This window comes from Papilio polytes, unplaced genomic scaffold (assembly GCF_000836215.1).
Source record: "Papilio polytes unplaced genomic scaffold, Ppol_1.0 DF821511.1, whole genome shotgun sequence".
In the NCBI taxonomy this organism is placed as follows: Eukaryota; Metazoa; Arthropoda; class Insecta; order Lepidoptera; family Papilionidae; genus Papilio; species Papilio polytes.
The window spans coordinates 1,821,196-1,843,008 of record NW_013527693.1 but is presented as its reverse complement, the minus strand read 5'-3'; the positions used below and the strand labels follow the sequence as shown (position 1 = coordinate 1,843,008).

Genomic DNA, 21,813 nt, shown 5'->3' with positions numbered 1-21,813 from the left:
AGTATTATTAAAAAAAAATATTTTTACAATGATTTTTTTCAGAAGGAAATAAAAATATTTTTTTCGACTATTATTTAACTTAAACCATTATTATTGATCTTAAAAGTATTTTCAAACAAATGTTTATTGTATTATTGTTATTCAAAGCAGTTATTAATATTTTTTTTTGTTTTTTATTTTTTTGTTTTATTGTTTGTGTTCATTTATTTTATTCATGACATAAATATAATCTAATAGTTTAGCAATTAAATACAGTTTACATTTTACTTTGGGTTAAATAAATTGCCCATAACCCTATTTTCTAAAAAAAATCGTGAAATTATCGAAAACTTTTATTAAAATTAATATTTAAATAAAGTAATCCTTGGTAGAGTCTGTTCTAATACAACCGGAATATATACAGCCTTACAAATAAACGCGGTATAAAGTTAAACTTAGGAATAAACTGAGTATAAGCAAATATTAATACAAATTTTGCTTATATTCAGTTTATTCCTGCGTTTAACTTTATACCCCGTTTATTTGTCAGGATGATAGAGTATTATAATATTTCATAGCTAATGGATCTTTATAATGGATAAGGATTTAAGTATAAACCCATTAATCCTTGCTTCGAGTTGTACTAATATCGCGTAGAGGTTATTAAAGATATGCTTAGTGGAGATTCTCTTGCTAAATCTATAAGGAACTTCCTTAGTGACTTTATTATCTCTGAGTGTGACCTTTAGAAACTTTGTCACTATTTCGATTTTCCTTTGTTAATATGATTTTTTTATGTTTTTTTCTCTAATGTAACATGGTTGGGGTTAGAGTTTGGAGAGATGTTTTTTTTAATAAATTTATGTAAATCAATTTTAACATTACCAAGCCATAAAATGGCAAGTTAACATCGACTCGCCTGGAGACTTAACGTTGACGGGTGGATTTTTTTTTAACTCAATAAAGTTGTAAGCCACGTCTTATTTTGTTGTCGAGATATATTTTTGCTATTTCTATTATCAAATTTTTCTCATATAGTACAATTATATTAGATTTATTTACCCGTGGCCTAAATTGTACAAAAAAAAATATTTTTTTGCTCTTATTATGTACTTATGGATCATTAGGATGGTTAAAATTTCATTTAACTATAAAAAAAACTTAAATTATCGTGTAGACTTGCGACATAGTACGTTAGATAGTACGAAGCACTTCTAGCTAAACTGTATGTCTATTAACAACTATATTAAATTATTGATGTTAATGTAAGCTGTAATTTAATCAATGAATAAAATGCAAAAAAAAACTGCTGCGGGTTTCATTTTTATTGTCATCATAAAATGTCTCCTACCTAAAACAAATTCCGCTGAAAGACTCAAAGACAAGTCTAATTTTAATGAAATTAAATAGTACGTCTCTGGGTAAGTCCAACTTCATGTTTACAAGTTCTGAAATTATCTTCCATGCTCCACTTTCAGATCGTCAAACAAATCCTGCATTAATACTTTAATGCTATTGTTTACTATTACTTCCAACAAAAGCAAGTCTTATCAAATTGTAGGATGGTGTAATTAAAGTCATAACGTTACTTTGCTTTCCACTGCACAGTGGATAATAAATGTCGAATAATTAACGTCAAATCATCAAAGCCATTTCGAAAACGAACTAAATGTAAACAAGGGCTTATTACATATAAATGATAAGTGCAAATAGTTTGTTGATAATTCAAGGGAAATATGCACTTTAGCACATTGTTCCTAGGTCCTAGTTTTTTGTAGTATTTGCATAAAATATTACAAACTCAACACCAGCCAGAAGTCCCTCACATTCATAGAAGGAAACAATGTAACTAGTGGCATACAGAAATCGACGATACAAATTAGCAGCGAATTATATCGAATCGTTGGTACTGCGTCTTTGTAAAGGTCAAGCCGGCGCAGTTCATTTACAAACAATGCACCAGACTCGATGGTGATGCGGTATCGGTCGAATCGGGACCCGCGGCCGGAGCGATGCGCGCGCCCTCTATTTATATCGACGACTCCGCCCCCGCGATTCGCGCACGCGCTATGCAATCGCACCGACGAAAGTGAAAATTGCACATCACGGTGTCGCCGGGCGCCGGACGGGACGTCAACGCTACTAAGGAGCTAATCAGCACCGGCGCGGCGTACTCAGACCGGACACGGCGGCAAACACGCCGCGAGGATGGGCGACGGCACCGCGGCGGCCGGACACGTTGCGACACCACTGCGTCACACGCCGGTCGGTTGGGCACCAGCACAGCGCTCGTGACGCTCCTCCGGCACCGCGCGGAGTGCACTACTAACATGGCATCCACAATGCAGCTCGAGTTCACGCAGGCGATGACCGATTTCAAGACCATGTTTCCGGACATGGACGACGACGTGATAGAAGCGGTGCTGCGATCCAACCAGGGCGCCGTGGATGCCACCATCGACCAACTGCTGGCTATGAGCACCGACAACCAGAACGAGCGGTTGCGGCTCGAGATGGAGCGCGTCGAAGGCGGTTCCCCGCGCCGCAAAACTCTCCTCACGCCCGCAGCCAAGGGAAACGTCCTTGTGAATGGATGCAACAGCAATCATGCAACTTCTATGTAAGTCGTATTCGCTTTTTTTAAAATAATATACAGTGAATGTCAAGTCTTATAGTCAGTTTTGTATTGTGGTGAGGAAAAATTAAAAGTTTTTACTTGCTCAAGTTAATTAATCTTAGAACATAAATAAAGTAAAAAAAATAGTGAATACTGCAATGCTAAGTTAACTTTAACTAAGTGGGATCGCAAACTAGCAAACAAAACCATTGATCGTGTTGACTCAGCAGCAGTTTGGCGAGCCGCTGACGTCACAGCTACTGCCTGCAGAATGCCGGCTTACCAAGAATACGTATAAATTATAAAGCCAGACATCCGTTGAGACTAAACATTGCATAATTTGTTTACTAACATATTTTATTACTTACCTTACAATCAAAACTATAGGTTTTAAGGGCTCTAATATTCTGAAAACGTGTTTTCCACGCTATAATTAGATTTGGTGTGACATGTTAGCTCAGATCGAAACATGGAAACAAAGCAATTACGTGTCTCCTAATCGATGTGATTACCCTATTGATCTTAGGTTTCATGTCATTTTTTGTTTGTTTCCGTATCTCAAAAGAATGCCGTTACAAGTGTTGGGTAATAAAGGTGAACAGCTTGTACCTTTGTCACGTTCTTCTAAAAAAATCTTTTGTGTGAACTACCAAATGCATTATAACAAAAAGCGTGAATGTGTGTCATTGTCAATTGTGAAACATGAGTAAAAAGTTATTACAATAATGTAAATACAATATCGATTACGAAACTCAAATAATGTCGTCTAGCGTCTATACGAATACTAGTTACCCGATTTATCTTACCTTGGATTAGTCGAAACAGTTACAAGCACACGATAAACATACCTTTAACTTCAATCGACAAAATTGATTACATACTGAAGATAATTTTTTCCTTAGTACATGCCCAAACTTAAGTTAAAACAACAACGCCAATAAAATAAAATACGGCAAATGTTTCTTGATTATATTGTGCATATAGTAAATTACGTTTACCGTAAATAAGTTATAAGAAGCAATGGTACAGTGTGCAGTAAACGTTCAGGGGAAATGAGTCTGAAAATAGACGACTATTTTACTGTTGCTTTCCGCATTCTGTATATAATACTGCACGGACTTTCAGACATGAGTTAACAATAAATAATAATTTATTATCAAAACTTTCAAAGCGTATAAAATGTACGAGGTACATTTACTAAGACGTAAACATAACTTTTAATTTATTCCTCATTGTATTCCTATATTTATCATAACGTTAAACATTTATTTGTTGTCTTCCTATAAAAGATATACTTATAGTAAGCCACAATAATTCGTATTTACTATGATAGACACAAACAGAATTATAAACTTAATTATTATTCTCACTTAGGCTAAAGTCATTTAACCAGATAATTAGAAGAGAAGTTAGGTCATTGTGATTAATTTACATTTTATTTTATGGGAATCGAATGCACTGCATGTAGTACGGGCCCATCCGCTGAACTATATAGCGTAATTAATTAGGTAAAGAGGTCACTTCACATTACTACATCAGAATAATTAAGTGTCGCATGGCTTTGAAATTAAGATACACGGTACTTTAGTAATGGAATCACCGCCGTCGGAATGTAGGCGCTCAAAGTGATTTAAAGTCTCTTCTAACCTACTTGGAATGGTTCCAAGTTTCAAGAAAGAAGTTAACTTAATTTAATGTAAAATAAATTATGCACTTTAAGAGAACTGGTTCTTATGTGGCATTTATAGAAATATCTTTAGATTTATTTAATAATTATAGATAGTTGCGAACTATTAAATAATACACTTCGAAAAGTATTTTTACGTTTTGATGTAGTTGTTATTTACAGAGACGAGAATGATGAGAGTATACCACTGGCAATACGGAGACAATGGGTGCCGAAATTAATTGGTGCACTACCGCCATCGTTCCTTAGAATTCCTCAAGTAAAAGATGCTAGAGTGGACTTAAGTTTGGATATGGATGACGATAAAATTGCAGCATTCCTACAGAATGAAGAATTCATGGCTGAACTGCGGTGGAATCAGGAGTTTATAGCGGCATTGGACAGCGAACAAGGACATAAAACCAAATGCCACGACGACGACGCAGCGTTCAAGGAGAGACTAAAAACTATGGGGAAATGTAAGTTTAAAGTCATATTAGTAATGAAAAATGTAACCATACAACCTTTGACTACAGTTACCGCCAGTAAAAATTATATTTTTTTTAAGATTAGGAAACATCAAAGGCATCATACGACGTTTTCATAACGTCATAACATTGAAAATTAATGTTATATACCCAAAAATAGTTACTCACTCGGAGTCGCAATCTTTAATGCATATTACGCAATTTAATATATAAATTCTTAGATTATATCTATGGATATACCCGGAGAAGATACTATAGCCGGAAAGTTGAAAGTACTTCTGGTTTATTGACTACCATCCTAGATGCTACAAAGCACGTAATTTCTTAAGCATACCTTTCTAAAGGTATGAACAAACAAGTGAAGTACGCTCGTTCCACATGGCGGCAGCTCCACCCGCGTGTAAACATACGCATTGCTGTAAACACGCCTACGCCAAGAATGCTATCCATCACGTTTATTGAAACATTAGTACGGATCAGGTTGAATTTAACCAGTAACAAATTTTTCTATCATATTTAAGTGCACTTTGAATATTGCGGTAACAACTTAAATGTTCGTATAGTCGTATTATCATCATATTGATGTATTGGTTTTAATTGTAGTACTTAATCCATGAATACTGACAACTTTCAGAATTATGAAGACTTTTACGAGTTTTACGAGCCCACATCATCAGTAATTATGTACTTGCGTTTCAGTATCTCGCAAGAAATTCGCCCAGCTGTCAAGAATGTTCACACGGGGTGGTCCACGACGAAGCGGCAGTTCCCGCACCGTACCGCGCGGCCCTCCAGACTCCTTACTCCTAGAAGAAGAACACAGCGATGAAGATGAACGTCCCACAAACAATATTTAATCTACAATTAGACTGATTAGGTGTGAAAAAAAGCGAAGTTTGATAGTTAATTTACAACTCCAGAATTACGTTGTCTTATTTAGGTTAAAGAAAGTGCTTCGTGCTAATTTCGCGCCATAGAAAATATAGATCAAATAAATGATGGAACGCAACGTAACAGTGAAATGCTAAGAGGAACCTCTTGAACAGTTCTTACTGTCAACTTTCTTGTACAATTTAATGAATAGGTTTATCGATTTATTATAACTTTGTATGTAACTAGAGATGGGAAACATTTTTATGTAATTCTATTGTAAGTACTATTGTTACATAAAGGTCACGCTTTGCTAAGAAACGCGTTAAGGTTGCCGATATAGATTTCATCATATGATAGACTTTAGAACAATTGGCCTTTTAGGAAAGTTCACAAGGTATAAGACTGGGATTGTTAGGACGTGTCATTGTTTGTGATTGTGGGATCGTTTTGTATGTCAGGCCATACATTTGCCATTATCTTATGCAATAGTTTAATATGATGTAAATAGAATTACTGTAAATTAGATCATAAACTTTAGTTTTTTATATGATAATTGAAAAACGCTTTTGTAAGTAATTTTTAGTAACGTTATTAAAAATGGAATAGAGTCATTAAAGAAAACGAATGGAAATGATTTTTTGCTGTCGTTTATTTATAATATGTATTATGGTTTTTCAATAGCAGACCAAAATGTGATTGTAACGTTGCTACGCTATTGCTATAGCGTTCATAGTTTAGTCAATTTAATTTACATTTAGGTTTATATCATTTTCTTTTTCATTTTAAATAAAAATATCGCTATCTGCGTGGCGCTTTTTAAGTTTTTAAACTGTTTCCCCAATACCCATAATATTGTTCACATCTTCGTTAAAATCCCTGTAAAGATGTTTTGCGTACACCCATTATTCATTTGTTATTTAATTAATAAAAGAATGTTCTACTGCACGTATCAAAAATACTGAATTCGAAGTATTGTCATACAAACTTCAATGAAATGTTACAATCTACAAACATATCCTTTAACATAGTTTTCATTGCGTAAAACATTTTATAATAAAAAAAATAATTAAAGAAACAAATTAAAATTACAATTCATTTACTTCTTACTACTTACTTATTAAAATAAATTGAATTTATTTACAAAAAAAATCTATAATTATATTACAAGCATTCGCAATTTATTTGTTAGAAATAAAACTTGCGAAATGCGTTTCTTGTTTGCCTTATCTTGTGCAATGCAAAAACAAAATAGTTAAATAAAAAATTGTCTACGTGCAGTCTTTTCATACTTTAATTTAGATTAATTGATAAAAATGTTACTATTAAATTATTTCTTTTTATTGTTTGTTTCATTACGTTTTCAGATCTAAATTACATTCTGTAAATATTTGAATTGTGCTTGCCCTAAGTAGAACAATACTCCTATCACCTTGTTAATCTATATTTATACGAAAAATAACGTAATTCGATAAATTTCTTTTGATATTTACAATGCATTAAAATGTAAAACACGATAATTACAAAGAAGTTCAAATATTAATAAAAAATGGTATATAATTTAATCAGCTTGTTGTATTACACCTGGGCCTTTGTCGTAAGGGAAAGGGTGAACGTGATATCCGCCATTTCAATTTAATATGCGACAAACATCTTTAAAACTGCATCTTTAAAGCTAATAATATTTATAAACATTTTTTTTAGCGTAACACAAAATTAGGATAAATACAAACGCTTACTTTGCGTCTATCGGAATTAGCCGAAATGCTATATTATGCAAAGGGACCTTTGCCCATATGCACTTGTACCCTGTGCACTCGTTGCTTACCTTTTTATCGACGAAGAAGGGGACATAAAGAGGATATTCCCTCTTCCTATGAGTCTCTTGCTCCGTCAAATCCAATTTAAATATACAGTTACTTCTTTATTTTTTGAAAATCATTAAATTAAACCTTGCCATACGCGTTTATTGATTTTCAATACGTACAGCATTCACGGTACAGAAACTGGTACATCTCATTAGGTAAACAGTTTCCTAAAAAGTAAGCGCAGCAATGTTCTCACACTACGTCTAAGCCGCAAAAACAAAGTCACAGCCTGACAGCACTATTACTCTAAACGGTTCGACAAAATGGAACAAGATCATAAAGTAAGACGATATACGTATCGTCTTCTACGGAAGTCAGGTATTATTTATTATAATTTAATGTCGTTAATACACACGAATTCCTATTGCCTTTGTGGAGTCGGTTAAAAATCTATATCTATACTTATATTATAAAGAGAAAAGATTTTTATTTTTGTTTCTTTGCATGTATTAAAATAACTCACTTGGCCGATTTCAAAAATTCTTTCACTATTAGAAAGGTGTATCTGTAAATATCACAGGCTATATGTTTTATTATTTTTTTATTCTACGGGGACGAAGTATATAATAAAAATACAAATCTTTCCTCATTATAATTTTAGTAATATATTGACACATTTATGATAGCAAATTGATTCAAGCTGTGTAAAAATGATTAAGCATTTGAATAACATAAGGGTTACTTGTTTTGGAATAGATTAGATCACATCAAATGAACCTGCTAATCTCTTTTATACAATACCCGCAAATAAAAACTTTTTAAGTAAATAATGTCATAACATACATAGTAATAAATTTCAAGGCGTCCTACGTCATATAGAAATAATCAGGGCGCGATGATCATTCGATCGGCGCATAACAAACGGCGTTCAAGAATCGTATCGGAATGGGAAAGTCGCATATTATGTACATAGGAAACACCACGACAATAACACGCATTCATTATCGCATAATCCGATACCTTATACTTACCGCAGAGAAATAAATTGACTGTGACTGATACATTACTCGTTATAACTATGTACTTTCAAGAACGAACAAACTTTATGTGGAAAAACAGTTTATCATCGATTCATGGTTGATAGACTGTTTCTCCACGTCAAGTGGTCGTTGAACCTATCTAATTTACCTATTTCGTTCGTGTAAAAATTCTAAAAAACATTTTTTTAGAAAACATTTTAAATTTCAAAACATAAAAAGACTACATTTAAATTATAATGCAAGACAGACCCGCTCCACTAAGCTACTGGCTCGTTTGGAGTCTGGACATTATAATAAAATAACCAGTGTTATTAGACTGCCTGATGATTGACAGCACAGGCAAAAACAGGCGTGGTATAGTATATTTTTAGCGGGAACAGGTTAGTGGAGCTACGGATTATATTAACAATACTATGGCAAAAAACTGAAGTGTCTAGCAACATTCATAGCACGAAACCTGGAGGAAAAAAGGGTACTTAATATAAATGTGATGGTGAAGCCACTATAAATTAGCACGGTTTATAATAATACCTGTTTTTATGACGATATTAGCCAATCGTTTTATTATAATTTCTTCTCTATTGCGATTAATTTTACATTTAAATCTAGATTCGGTCTTAATTTGTAATAACTTTCATCTCCAACTTCGTCCATGCAACAATTTAAATTCGCGTTTTCACTTCAGGATTATTTTTAATGCAGGTCGTTGCGGAGAAGCTGTAAAACTAATAAAAACGATCGTAGGAGTGACGTCATTAAGTATTTACTTACCTAAATAAGTAACAGCAAACTTTAAATTAATGACGCAATCTGGCAACTTGTTATCAAAATCGATGAAGGCAAAGCGTTGCAACGATAAGGTCCTTCGCAGACTAAGTATATCTAAATTTTAAATTAAGATTTAAAGGTTTAAATAGTTATTACAAGAATATTGATAACTAGTAGAGTAAATACATACTTTTGTAAAATTAAACATAAGTGAATCCTATGGGAGTTTGATAAAGAAACTTCGTTTATTAATGAATATTCAGGTTATAATACATATTACAATCACGCTACAGGTAAAAATCCAAACAATTTTACATGAAAAAGAGTTGACGATAGGAAGATCTTGACTTGGGAAAAAGATAGAAGTAACATCGTGCGTCTTAAGGCAGCCTTATCGCGAAGAGTTTAGATGCGCTCGCGCCGCTGCGCTGCGGCCGCAGGCACGTGCAGTCGTCACGCACCACGGGCACCAAGATATTCACTTAGTTTGTCCCCAGACATCGCGCCACGAGCACGCATGGAGGCCCGCCATTTAGCGCGACCAGTGATTATGATAAATTATCTAGTGATGTTCGCGATCCACGCATAGTGTTGTTCAGTTCGAACGATAGAAGTTCCCGGGCGATCGATTCGTGAGTATGGATTTTTCTAAAAAAAAAACCGCCAAGGGCTTTGACCTACGCCTGTCGTGACTCTTGTCTCTTGCGAGCTAAGTGAGTCCACCCCGATCGGTACCCAACCCGTTGTTCACCTTGTTTGTGAAACTGGACTAACTTAAAGCACCATGAGATCGCAACTTTTTTATCGACAATCTATTTTTTTATTTACCCACATAAAAACTGTTCAATTGTGTTGTAAGTTACGATTGGTAACGTAAGGACAAGGTCGCTTGTATTTTGTTTTTGGTATTAAAGGTTTTATTTAAATTTTAGTAAAAGTTTGGGTATACGTTATGTTGTATTTTTCTAGTTGAATTTTTCTCATTGATTTCATCCTCTATTGTAAATTTCGTAACAATAAATAGGAGCAGTCATAAAAATAATCTTAAATCTTGTTAGAATATTGCGACGCAAGGAATTAATGTGAAAATAAATTTATGAACATGAGACGCAGACGATATTACTTTTATTTTACATATACTTACTGTCAAGTAAAAACAGAATTGCATTTTTATGAGCTGAAGTGAGAAAATTATGGATGCTTATAATATCCGCTAACCGCAAACAAGCGGTGAAACAACTTTACTTTCATTTACATAATAAATGCAATGCACTTTACCGAGCTATTTAGTACGTATAAGGTTTTTCAGGTTCATATGACAATGCTACCTAGGGTCTAGGCTCTATTTCTAATTATCTCTATTAAAGAAAAGAATTTCAGAATAAGATGAGAAAAGTTAATATAAATACGGATGTTGTATAAATTAAGAAGTAATTATTGGCGAAAATGTAGACGATTTAGAGGAAATTATAAATAAACGAGCTGTTGCCCGCGACTTCGTCCACGTGGTATTAGAAAACATGCAAACTATATAAATTACAAAAGTTACGTATCCCTCGGGAACCGGACATTTCTCGGGGATGAAGCTTACCCCATGTGTACTTCAGACTTTGTTTTATATCTGTGCCAAATTTCAATAAGATATGTTGAACCATTGCAGAATGATCGAGTAAACATTAAAAAACTAAATTAATGGATCCCACGGGAACCGTAACTATTCCCGGGATAAAAAGTAGCCTATGTGTTCTTCCAGACTATGCTCTAAACCTGTGCCAAATTTCATAGAGATCCGTTCAGCCGTTTAGGCTACAAACGCTAACAAACATCCATCCATCCATCCATCCATCCATCCATCCATCCATCCATCCACCCATCCATCTAAACTTTCGCATTTATAATATTAGTAAAATTAAAAAAAGAATTTGGTTTAAGGGTCTGTAAGAGCGTTTCTAAAAATATTGGTATAGACTGTAGACATAGAGGAAAAAAAATTGTATCAACAAGAATATAAGATCGATTATGATGAAACATATAGTCGTGTTATATATACCACTTCTCTGAGAATTTTATTGTCTATTGCAGCTGATAAAAATTTAAAAGTCCTGCTCAAATACTATTAGACGGAGTCGGTTAAATAAGTTATCAAGTCGTTAACCATTTACCATTGGTTTTCCAAGAATAAAAAACGTTTTAATTTCGTATCATACAGTATTAAATAACTAAAAATCTTCAGCAAAGACGGCTACAAACAGCTATGTATCAAATTATAGTCTAAAGGCACGTTCATAATCATTTTTGTTTTTTAGTTTTCTCGGAACTTGACATCGACGGCACGGTTGTATTTATAAAAGACATACCGTTACGAAACATCTCTCGAAGAATAAAAAAGTGCAATATTTGTATTCTAATCAATAGTTGTTTATGTTGTAATGTTGTATGTTGTCCCCTACGTGATAGAGAAATAGTCAACAAGCGATCCAATAAATACCTGTTTGATTAAAACTAATTAAACGGCCCTTATGCACGTTTATTTTCCGATGGCAGAAGCGACTAGTTTCGGACCCATCGGGGGTTCATTATAAGAGCGAGTGTTACTTCGCGAGCTTTGGGGTGTTTCGCGGTCGCGTCGCGTCTCGCTTTGTTTGATTATGATGTTCTGTACACAAACTTTGAATTTTTATAAGCTAACTATGCTGTGTTAATTGTTAAATTAACCGAACAGTTATCGAAATCTGTGTATAATAAAATAATAATGTAATAAAACTAGTAAAATTTTATCAACCGTTGTTTTATCATGTCGTACTTACTGAAGTTTCTTGCAATAAAACTAACAACTCCGGGTAATAATGGCAATTAATTTGGCCATAAAATGGCAGATATTTACTCGACCGCCATGCTGTAGAAGTCAGAATAGCACCTCATGCATAATAGTGAAATAAAAACCAGAATAACAAGATCGGAACACGTAAATTTAATAATTTAGAATGAAAGAAGAAAGTGAAAACTATTAAAATAATGGTTAAACAACATTAATAATTCAAAAGGCAAGTTAATTTTAAGGTGTGTTTCTAAGCTATTACGTTTTTATAGTTATCCTTAATTTGCATAATAACATTCATACAATTATAGACGTGAAAGAATTGCTTATAGTGTTAAACGTAACCATTACTTCAGTGAATTCTAATAATCTACACCTTCCCACTGGATTCCAATAAACAAAAGACCGAAAGCGATTTGAATTTGGGGGAAAGGGAATTAATATGTAAAGGAAACAATCGTTCGATTAAAGCATTTTCAACTCTTTAGCTTATTACAGATTTCTGGGCAGCGGTGAAATTGCTTTGAGGATATTAAACTTTGTGTATCCTATTGTTAGACGATTTGTTAAAGTAGCCGTTTTCCGTTCCAATTTACTTTTTCTTCGATTTATAATTAATTGCAATTTATCAATAAGACCGATAAAAGTTCTTAGGCAATAATTAACGTTGTTTTCTCTCAATAAATAGTTTTAATTGCTAAATATCGGAGTCAATAATAGCAGTTATAGTTGAAAAAGAAAACTTTCGCCTTATATCTTTTATCACAATATAAATCTCGCTAAAATGCAATGTAGCATGGAATTTAACTCGCGAATTAATGATATCATTAAACAAATCAGCACAAAGAGGTTATCATTATCATATTATACTAATTAATAACAAATGCTACTCTCTCTCTATAAAAATAGATAGAATAAAATATAAAGCGATATTATTTTACATTCGCAATAAATTCAAACTGTAAAAATGTGAAAAAAAAACAAATTAACATATCTAGCTTAAGTTAAATGTTTGTATTTGTATTAAGAACTAGCTTTTGCCCGCAACTCCGTCCGCGTGAAATTTAAATAATAATACATTTAAATGGAAAAAATATAAGCTATGTTACTCACAGATAAATTACCTTTAGTAGTAGTTTTTGAGCCTATTCATTACAATCAAACAAACAAAGTTTTCTTCTTTATAATAATATTAGTAAAGATTAATTAATGCAAGACATAAATGTCATTTAAATGACTGAATTCATGATTTTACTTTCATTCCATGCGATCTGAGAAGCTTTTTTGCTGCAAACATCACGGATATCTGCTCAGTAACATCGATTTTACCGATTAGCAAAACTATCGAATATTAAATGTGATAAGTTATAATGGAGGAATGTATGGCAGATGTGGTCTCGTCGCAATCAGTTCAGCCGAGTTTCACCTGGAGTATTCGCGCTGTTACTTTTACAACGCGCGGCCGCGCACGAACAACGCTCTGTTTCCCTAAGTCTTATTGTCTCCGGTGTAACGCGCCTCTAATACTATACTTTGACTTTCCACGTACATACGTATCACTTAATACGCTAACTGCACCTTTAGACGCCGGCAAACTTTACCTTACCCACCATACTTTATCATAATGTTGTTAACTTTAAGATCATCCGTATAACCTCAACGAAGTAACTCAACAACTCAATACATATTTGACAATGACATTGCGAGTCAGTCTTCGGCGGAACAATTGGCAATTACTACATATTGTGGTTTTGTTTTACATGTTTTCCGTTATTACATAATACATGCCGTAGGTTACCATTGCCCTTTATTTTAAAACAAAAGAACAGCATGTTTTTATGTAAAAAATTCAGCAGTGCGAAGTTACACTCATAACATCTAAGCTTGACGAAAAAAGTTAGATTAGGTTATATAAAAAAGTATATATTGTGGAAGATGTGGCAGCCCTACTCCTATTCATAAACCATAAAGGTATTATCATAAGATCATTAAAATAAAACCAAATATATTCACAGTAACACTATAATTTACCGTAATTGTAATAACACTTTCATAGTAATGATGAATTGAACGTTTTGACTGACAATGGATTACATAATAGGTGCTCATGAAACATAATCGGGCAAACTAATAACAGCTGGCATTGATAGTAATCTAGTTGTGGTTATAATTATTTATTACGACAGTATCCCACACATGAATTGAACAAGAGTTTCACAATAGATATGAACACCTAGCGAAATTTATGTAACTAACTGACATTTAAACGCAAAGCTATAAGGCTACCAACGTTTACTAGTATTTTAAAATAGTCCCGATTAAATCTTGTGCTTACGCTTGTACTCGTATATGTCACCCGCGAATAGTAAATACAAACCTTTTGAAATTTGTTTAGAAACGCTGTAAATACTCTACAAATTGCATATTGCAGAAGTATTAGATTGTGACTATGTTTGTCTAGTTAAGGTTAATTAGTTTGATAAATCACGCATATTAAGTATTAAATAAAATTTGTATGAAAGTAAATGCCGTACTTAATAAAGGATAATTAAATTGGACAGAAGATGAATAATAAAAAATTTGAAGGATTGATTAAAGTAGGTATTATATATAAATATTATTTAAGTTTTTAATATCTGTGAACTTAAAAATTAAAATTTGATATCACTATAATTATTCCCTACGTTTTAAACACAATTCACGAGAACAATGTAAAAGGACACGGGATATTTGAAAACAAATACGCAAACCAATGTTGTCGGCAACAACCAATTGTATGAATTCAGATATAAAAAAGTATTTCCCTAAAACTAAGCAACAAAAAATAGAATATTTAAATAACCATGTCATAAGTGTTAAGTTGTCGATGTAAAGAAAATCCTAAATGTAGCAATTACTTGGTTACCTTACGTTCATGACTAGAGCAACGATCACACCTTGATTACATATTCATAGTTGCGTGCTACGAATGAAATCTATACGGACGGAAACAGTTTCGCGTGCTCAGAGCTTATACTGCTCTGCGCTGTTCATGGACTAACATTACAAAATAAAATGCAATCGTTTTGTTATCTTTTTGTACTTAGGAACGGAGCTTTCGAAACGTGATTTTTTTAAGACGATAACAAAGGTACTGTGGTGTCAACTATATCAGGACACCACCACTCCTTCAATTATAACGAAACCATGTTATGTTTAAATTATTAAAGATCGTTTAAACTCAAAGGATCTCAACTTGTATAGATTAATGCGGCGAATTGCGCGTCCATCGTCTACGGACTAGAAAAGTAGATTCTAGCGCATTGTACGTGTAACAGATGTACATAGGCTTCTGAAGTATGGAATCAAAGGTAGGGTCCCAATTCTGTTTAAAGAGCCCTCCAATCAGTCTATACTGATCAAAGGTGAAGATGTTAATAATTGTGAGTGTAAAAGATCCACAATTGTAAACTACCGAAGACACAAATTATTACGAGGGTAGAGACGTCGTATTGGACATCTGGAATTAGCATTCAAAAAAATTGAGGCAATCAATGGGTAATTTTTTATTCGCTCCTTCTGGTATCTACGTACCTGCAACCTCTGGAGGCAAAAGATAAAGATGCGATTAACATTAAGATAACACTACATAATACCGTTGCGTTTCGTTTGTTCGCCGCCGCCTCTCGATTCGGTTCTCCCCGAGAGGTTCACGAAATTGCTTCCCGTTATTTCAGCTCCAAATCTCACAGTGTTCGCTTTAAGTTCAAAGTCACGACGCAACTTCATAAACTCTTATACAATCTATTTTCTTATCTGTTTTACCTTTTATAGATAGAAATTCGCGAGTAAATAACCTTAAATATCTCTACGAAGTCAGAGCCGGCGTCGTGCGCGCCAAATTTGGATAAATTGAACCTCGGCCGATAACGAGCCGCAATAAACTAAAAGCTGTCTGGAAAATATCAACGAGGAAGTCTTTCTAATACATTTCATTATTTTATTTACATAGCCTTTTATATTGTATTTATTAATTAACAAAATTAACAATTAAATAACAAATTAACAATAAAGGGTTCCTTATAATAAGTTATTATAAATAGTTAAATTTAAAAACAAATACATTTTTATTATTATATAAATTTATCGTGGATTTTGTTTTATCCACATTCCACGATGAATTTATATGTCTTACAAATGAAGGAATTTTGTACTTACGATATTACTATGAAATCTCAATCTAATCGAAGATATTTAACTTTTCTAAAATATGAATTTTATAACGTTCATAGTTAGATCACTATAAAATCTAAACCTTTAATGGAAGAAAACTACTAAGTAATGCGAGGGTTTTTTTTCCAACACGCAATACGTACTGATACCATGTTCTATGTTCTATGCCTTCGGGGGATGCGAATTAATACGTTCATTGCCCCGATCCGGTCAGACGTCGCTGCTGTGTCGCGTCAGTTATCATAGGGTTGTCACAATACAGAATCAATTACCTAATAGTTTTGTTAAAAAAATTGAAAACCACGAATTGAAATCTTAAGCGGGGTCTATGGGTACTATTGCATCATTTTTTGTCCGTCAGTCAATCAGCTACAATTAAAATTTCTTAACTTACAAAATAGTCATTAAATCTTATAGAAGAATTAACAGAACGAAAAAATTAACGAAACGAGCATTATAAATACGTTTAAATAAGACGATTAAAAATCTTAATAACGGAACAGAAAAACTTATAACGGTTAGATTCCTGCTATCCTCGTTTGTAAGCACCCTTATTAAGTTGCAGGTACGGCTTGAATCGTTTTCTATACTTGGCAGTCTTCTACGGTATGTCATAATAGCGTGTAACATGTTTCGCCAGTTTTATCTATGCATTAAAGTACCCCTAGCGGTATAAAAGTACTGTTCAGCAGAGATCTACTTTTTAAATAAATGTCGTTAATTAAAATAATACCAACAAAACGCTAAAATTCCTCTAATGTCGCCTAACAACGTCAAGTCTAATATTTTCCAATAAAGTTAGTATCAAAAACCATGTACAACAATCATCTTTCATTCTCATATTTGTGTTGATACAATCTACTCGTAACTTTTTTCTATTTTGTTTATTACAAAAAAACTGGAATAGATGTCAAATCATTTAATATAGGAGCAACAGAACAGAATCATGAAGAGGCAAATATTCTCGTTATGGGTCGCAGTTATCATTATACCAGCTGTACCCCATAAAAAGATTTGATTGTTCCTTTAGAGGCTACCATATATCTATAAGCCATCTTAAAATTTACTGCTCATTGGATACATTGTAGACTTAAATAAAACAAGAATGAATTCCAAATCGGCAAAGTTAGGGTCCCTAGAGTTGCAAGCCGACAAACCGGTTCGACTGGGAGATTCTTTGTTTGGTTATCTCAGAGTCGAGACGTTGCAATTCGACCTCTCGGACATTTGGCGCGTGACTGACGGGTCGTTTGGTCCGCAGGGTGAGCGCATGCAGCGCGGATGTGCCAGCGGTGAGGGCTGAGGACATGGCAGTCGCGGCCGGCGCGGCTTGATGGCGAACGCGGTGCGCGCGCTGCTGCTCTCGGCGGCGCTGGCGGCCCTGGCGGAGGCCGGCGCCGCCCGCTTCGGCGACCGCCTCGCGCCGCGCGTCCCGGCGGCCTACGCGCCTCGCCACGCGCCATCGGCACGTCACTACGCCAATGACGACTACGAAGATTACGTACAAGACTACGACGGCCATCACCGCTCTGAGGAGGATGAAGAGAAGCCGCCCGAGCCGGCGCCTCCACCGCGCCGGCCCGTGCGCACAGAGGCACATCGTCTTGAAATGAGCACCGAGTACTTCGTTATTCCCGAACGCACCTCCTCGAGGCCTCCTGCGACGTCTTTGCGTCCCGTTATTATTTCTAAAATACCGGCGCCCAGAAATAGTACTATACAGACCATATCAAAAATTGCCTCGGTAGGGCCATTGCGATCAGAGGCTTGGGCTGTGCCGATACTAGCTATCGCGTGTGTTAGCATGTTGACTCTTGGTGGATTTGAAGTTTTTATAGTGTGGGGTGCCAGTCGAAAGGCACCGAATCAGCGCCATTTGTTGCTGGGTCAAACATTACTGTGCGGACTGTTCTTCAGTGCCGCGACCGCGGCGCTTTACACCGCTACGCCGAACGCCTTCACATGCGGTGCGGTTCGCTTCGGCACAGGTGTAGCTTACGTAATAGTTTTTGCGTCGCTACTAGTAAAATGCGTTTTCTTGTTAAGTTTAAACGGCGGCGTTTACCTCCCGGCAGCGTATCAAGGACTGCTTCTGTTTTTCGCTGTGATGATACAAGTCGCCATCGGCGCGCAGTGGCTGGGCAGCTCCCCGCCGCGGGTCGCCGCCGGCGGTGCGCGCTGCGACTCCGCACTGTCAGATCTCCTGCTGTCGTTGTGTTACTCCGCCTTTTTGATCGCGGTGGTGTGCGGCGTCGCTCTGCGGTCACGCGGCATCCGCGATAACTATCGGGAGGCGACGCATATCGCCGGGGCGAGCGGCGCAACGGCTGCAGTATGGGTGTGCTGGGTGGCGGCTGCGTTAGGCGCACCGGAGCCGCACCGCGACGTGTGCGTGGCCGCCGGCTTGCTCGCCACCTGTGTCGTTGTGTTCGCATTGATGTTCGCTCCTAAAGGTCGAAGATTGGCTGCGCTCGGCCGAGAGGGCCGATGGGACGCAGACCGGGAAGAGGGACTAAGCTCGCTGGGCGCCGGCGGTTCGGGCTACTCGCCTTCGTTCTTCCACTTCAAGCCCGTCAAGTACGGCATGGTGTCGGCTGGGGCGCCAGCGCCGACTCAGCCCGCAATGCTCGACCGCAAGGAGCCCCCAGCTCAGCAAGCCGGTTAGTTAAGTATCTACGGCGCGCTAAAACGTAAGGTCTAGCGCTTCCACGCACGATTTGATCGCAGCTCACCGCGTTATGATTGCAGATCCGTACGGCGCCATGTTCGCGAGCTCGCACCTACACGCACGCCCCCTGTGCTCTCCGCCGCACTACCCCCCGCACCCACTAATGCACTACCAATATAATTATCCACCTTATAATTATCTACTTCCACCAGGTAATTATAATTTCAAGCACCGTCCATTCTCACTATAGTATATAATACTTAAATAGGTGTAAATATTTGAAAATAACAGACTGCTGTTGGTGATCATCTAGTCATTTTAATTTATTTTTATAACAGTTTTTATTTTATATACAGGCGTGATGATGCGACCGGAGGAGGGCAACGTGTACACGAGCGTCGAGCCCACCTTCAGCAGCAACCCTAACGTCTTCTTCCAGCGCTCTGAGCCCCTGCACGTCGGCATGATGTACTGAGCCACTGACAAACCAACGTTCCGCACGTGAACACTGAGATTTGACAGCACGACTGCTAACCCAGTCAATACAACCCTAACATGCCAACATAATCTATTATCTCAATGTAAACTGTTATGTATCCCATTGGTATTGATCATACAAACAATAGCATGCTTCATTTAAATTCTCAATTGTCTATGACTGTATGTGTAAATAGAATAAGGTTGCCAGCCAGCTTGGATTATCAAAGAAATCTTGGCAAAGTACCAAGCAACCATATTTACAGTCAAGATGTTACAAGGAACCCTGCTTTGTATAGTAAATACTGTTGTATTAAGTATTAGCAAGTCAAGGAAATTTTGAAAAGGTCATTTTGTAATTCATACTTTAAATCCAACCCACCCTGACTAGTGACTTGGAAATCCTCTCCTTTGATTTACTAAAATAGATATAAGAATATATGTAAGGATATTTTTCTAGATAATTGTAAATAAAACGATAGACTGTTTAAAAATCTTTTCATTTATTATGTTAAAATTAAATCTATCAACAGAATGCATCCATGTAGAGCACATTTCTTAAATAACTTAGTTGAGTATAGACTCTGTTGTGTTGTGCCTTGATATTTGTGCGGATCAGGCATCTAAAGCACATCACTCAGTCATCATTCCTTCTTCATTTTGTTCCTGTGGACAACAGTGCTAGGAATCCAGATGCTGCTGTTAAAGACACAATATAGTTACTGTACAAATATATTAAGGAAAATATAGTTATAAGATAATTTAGAGAATATCTAAAAATCATACATCAAAAATTTAAAATAGAAGTGTCAAATGCAACAGTAGACGAAAACGATACTATCATAACATTACAGGGCTTTTTGTTTATTTTTTATATTACTTAGAGAAAACATATTTAGAGTTTTGTACATCTCAATTGTGACAGATTTTTATAAGGCTTAGGCCAGCTATAGGTATAGGCTAAGGTATTAATTAATATTAGCAAATTATTGTAGATCTAAACTTAATTCTTATTTAAATTAACATTGCTAAGACTTTTAAAGACAGTCAACCTTGGAGAAGACTTTTTTCATTTACAGACTGCCAAAGTACATTTCAATGTATCTTTTTAAACAATTCATGAAGCATGCTTTGATATTTAAGTAAAATTGTTAAAAGGCTCTGTAGAAAATCTCTATATTTGGCTAAAATGTGGAGAAATCATTTGATTTCGACTTGTATAGTAAATTCCATTCCATACAATGAAATTAAAATGTCATAAAATATTAATTCTTAAAATATATATCAGTTGTTATATAAAAGGATACACAGTTGGTGTGAATGAGCGCAGAATGTAGAAGCTGCTCAGGATCACAATCGTCAGGAACAATGCATTATTGTAGAAGATGGAAAAAGTTGTTGCTTCATAGTCCGCTACTTCATTCTTCTTCCAAAGAATCCTGGCACAAGAAATCAATGAAATTGTCAGTAACATACAGCTTTAATCCCCCTAGATAAACAAATATGCTTCCTTACACCCAGGCCATGCCTATGACTGGAACCCATATAAATAACTTATAGGAGTTAATTAGTATAAATTATAATATTTGAAAGTAGATATCTTTTCTATAGCAAATGAAGTCTATTATCATTGGCTTCTGACATAAGGAGACATATGTTATAAATATCTTACCTCTCATCTTTTTCTTTTCTGCTCATTTTCTTATCATCAGCTAACTTCCTGGTCATCTCCCTAGCAACCGCATCTTCCCGGCGCACTGCTACGCGGTGCTTCAGCTGGAACTTAGTGTTACGGTACGCTAAAGCCAACAACCAAGTGCTGGCGGTTGTCACGACGCCAAACCACGCTAGTGAAGGGCTGACTTCCAGAGCATGTACTCTCCAAAATAGCCCTGAAATATACAGAATATATGAACATTAATAGACGTAGAATACAACAAACTATCACAACTATTAGTTTAAGTCAAAACTTTCACTTTATATAAAGTTTCTTACACTCTTGAAAACAAAGTTTTATGTATGAAATACTATGTTATGCAGATGTGTTTGATCAAATTGAACAAAACAAGTAGTTGTACTTACAAATTGGAATCGCAGAAACAATAAATGCATTTCCATAGAATAATGCTGAAGATTTCGTCGACACATTTCTGCTGAAATCTTGAAGCAGAAGTTCCTCCTCTTTTGTGAAAGCTTTATTACCTTTTCCGGACATTTTGTAAAGTTAATATTATTCTGCTCTATAAAATAAACACCCTATTTATACACAACTCAAGAATAAATAATTATCGGTATATCTATGTGCAACGTGTAACCTAACCACAGCTGACAAGACAGAGGAGAAACAGCAGCCAAAATTGAAAGTCGATGACGTTTATGTTACATGTCACTTGACGTTTAAC

General features: G+C 35.6%; 3 protein-coding genes across 5 annotated transcripts; 2 read left to right on the top strand and 1 right to left on the bottom strand.

Annotated features, from left to right (window-relative positions):
* Positions 1-155: 155 nt before the first annotated feature.
* LOC106108630 (CUE domain-containing protein 1) lies at positions 156-6,711 on the top strand. Its single transcript, XM_013289883.1, has 3 exons — positions 156-2,599; positions 4,446-4,741; positions 5,450-6,711. Exons 1-3 carry the CDS (start codon positions 2,310-2,312, stop codon positions 5,605-5,607), a joined length of 744 nt encoding a protein of 247 aa, XP_013145337.1. The 5' UTR covers positions 156-2,309; the 3' UTR covers positions 5,608-6,711.
* Positions 6,712-9,674: 2,963 nt separating this feature from the next.
* LOC106108574 (metabotropic glutamate receptor 6) lies at positions 9,675-19,905 on the top strand. 3 transcript variants are annotated; one of them, XM_013289790.1, is made up of 4 exons: positions 9,677-9,868; positions 17,528-18,926; positions 19,015-19,146; positions 19,291-19,899. In XM_013289790.1, the coding sequence occupies exons 2-4, from the start codon at positions 17,600-17,602 to the stop codon at positions 19,407-19,409; spliced, it is 1,578 nt and encodes a 525-aa protein (XP_013145244.1). In that variant the 5' UTR covers positions 9,677-9,868; positions 17,528-17,599; the 3' UTR covers positions 19,410-19,899. The 3 variants fall into 3 exon arrangements, with proteins under 3 accessions (XP_013145246.1, XP_013145245.1, XP_013145244.1); XM_013289792.1 differs by lacking the exon at positions 19,015-19,146 and having other exon boundaries at positions 9,675-9,868; positions 17,528-18,931; positions 19,291-19,375; XM_013289791.1 differs by lacking the exon at positions 19,015-19,146 and having other exon boundaries at positions 9,676-9,868; positions 19,291-19,905.
* LOC106108577 (translocon-associated protein subunit gamma) lies at positions 19,896-21,775 on the bottom strand. Its single transcript, XM_013289793.1, has 4 exons — positions 21,494-21,775; positions 21,084-21,303; positions 20,719-20,850; positions 19,896-20,133 (listed from the first exon to the last, which is right to left on the bottom strand). Exons 1-4 carry the CDS (start codon positions 21,624-21,626, stop codon positions 20,067-20,069), a joined length of 552 nt encoding a protein of 183 aa, XP_013145247.1. The 5' UTR covers positions 21,627-21,775; the 3' UTR covers positions 19,896-20,066.
* Positions 21,776-21,813: the final 38 nt, after the last annotated feature.